The sequence below is a fragment of the Mytilus trossulus genome, chromosome 10 (genome assembly GCF_036588685.1).
Source record: "Mytilus trossulus isolate FHL-02 chromosome 10, PNRI_Mtr1.1.1.hap1, whole genome shotgun sequence".
NCBI classification, from domain to species: Eukaryota; Metazoa; Mollusca; class Bivalvia; order Mytilida; family Mytilidae; genus Mytilus; species Mytilus trossulus.
Window position 1 is genome coordinate 8,664,987 of NC_086382.1, and position 1,221 is coordinate 8,666,207.

Genomic DNA, 1,221 nt, shown 5'->3' on the forward strand with positions numbered 1-1,221 from the left:
ATGATTGTACTATTAGTGATAATATCTAATGAGATGTTAAAGGAGCGAGTAAGCAAAAGTGTCGCTAAAAATTGTTATTGTACAATATTTCAAAACTTTGTAGCACGGGACCCTTTTCAATTCTCGACAGTAAAGAGTCGGACTCAAAATGTTCCATGATGGAATCAAGAAACAGTTGCAGGGCTAAATATTTAATGAATTTAATAAAATAAAGAAAAAACTTATTTCTTTTTTAGGATAGTTTATAAAATGATAAGACGACGAAAAAGACCCAAAAGAAAAGAATTAAGGTTTCCAATTTTATTGCTGAATGTGAGTAGGACCGTTCATGGTAAAGAAAAAATGCCTGATAATAACAAATACGTTTCATCATATACAACAGAGAAGCACGAAACAAAAGAAACAACAAGTAACAAAGACTGAACAAGAATGTCCCTTGTCGTTTGTCTGACAAGGGACCCAGACGAAAGCTGGACAGAGATTGGACACCATTATCTGTTATAGAAAAGCTAGATAACCAAAATGACAGGGAAGGACTTTATAGTAAATACGTGGACAGTTTATATCGGGTTATAACCAGACAAAATTCTATTATTTTACCTCCTGTAGCTGCATCTAGAAGAGTGAAGGGAAACGTCTATGACGAAGATAAATTACAGGAAAAACGCTATGTTATGATGGATGCATTCCGGGATGATAAAATGTCAGGATTTGCGAGGGACCATTGTTATTTACCTTCAGTCTATAGTCAGTTTCTTAATTGTAAAACGTGTAAAAAGTCGTACATGAAGATAAGTATATTGAGGAGTATAAGAAACGTAACTAAAAAATCACACATGTTCAATTAGATTCGTGAAGTTCACTTTTGTGACGTACTGGGTAAACGGTGCTGTGCAACGTGCATTGAATCTGAAAAAAGAGAATTTTCAAGGAGAATTGAAAACCGAATGCACAGCGCATTAACTGACTCAAAGTAAAATTCATCAGATTTGTGCTCTGATTTTAGTTAATCGGTGTGATTGCATAGTACGTTTAAAGAATTTACAGAATTAAATACAATTTACATTGGATTTTTTATTCATCATTTGGTTAATATGTGATTTTTAAGGGTCCTAGTTCTAATTGTGTTCCGTGATGGCAATTCATATTATGGGATCACAACTTTCATCAGACTCAAAAATCTCTCCTTGTAGGAAACTTAGTGGTAAAAAATCTATACAA

The 1,221-nt window shown here is 33.5% G+C and overlaps 1 protein-coding gene across 1 annotated transcript; it reads left to right on the top strand.

The window, feature by feature from the left end:
* On the top strand, window positions 1-977 carry LOC134687663 (uncharacterized). Its single transcript, XM_063548122.1, has 3 exons — window positions 1-48; window positions 456-818; window positions 849-977. The coding sequence occupies exons 1-3, from the start codon at window positions 1-3 to the stop codon at window positions 975-977; spliced, it is 540 nt and encodes a 179-aa protein (XP_063404192.1).
* Window positions 978-1,221: the final 244 nt, after the last annotated feature.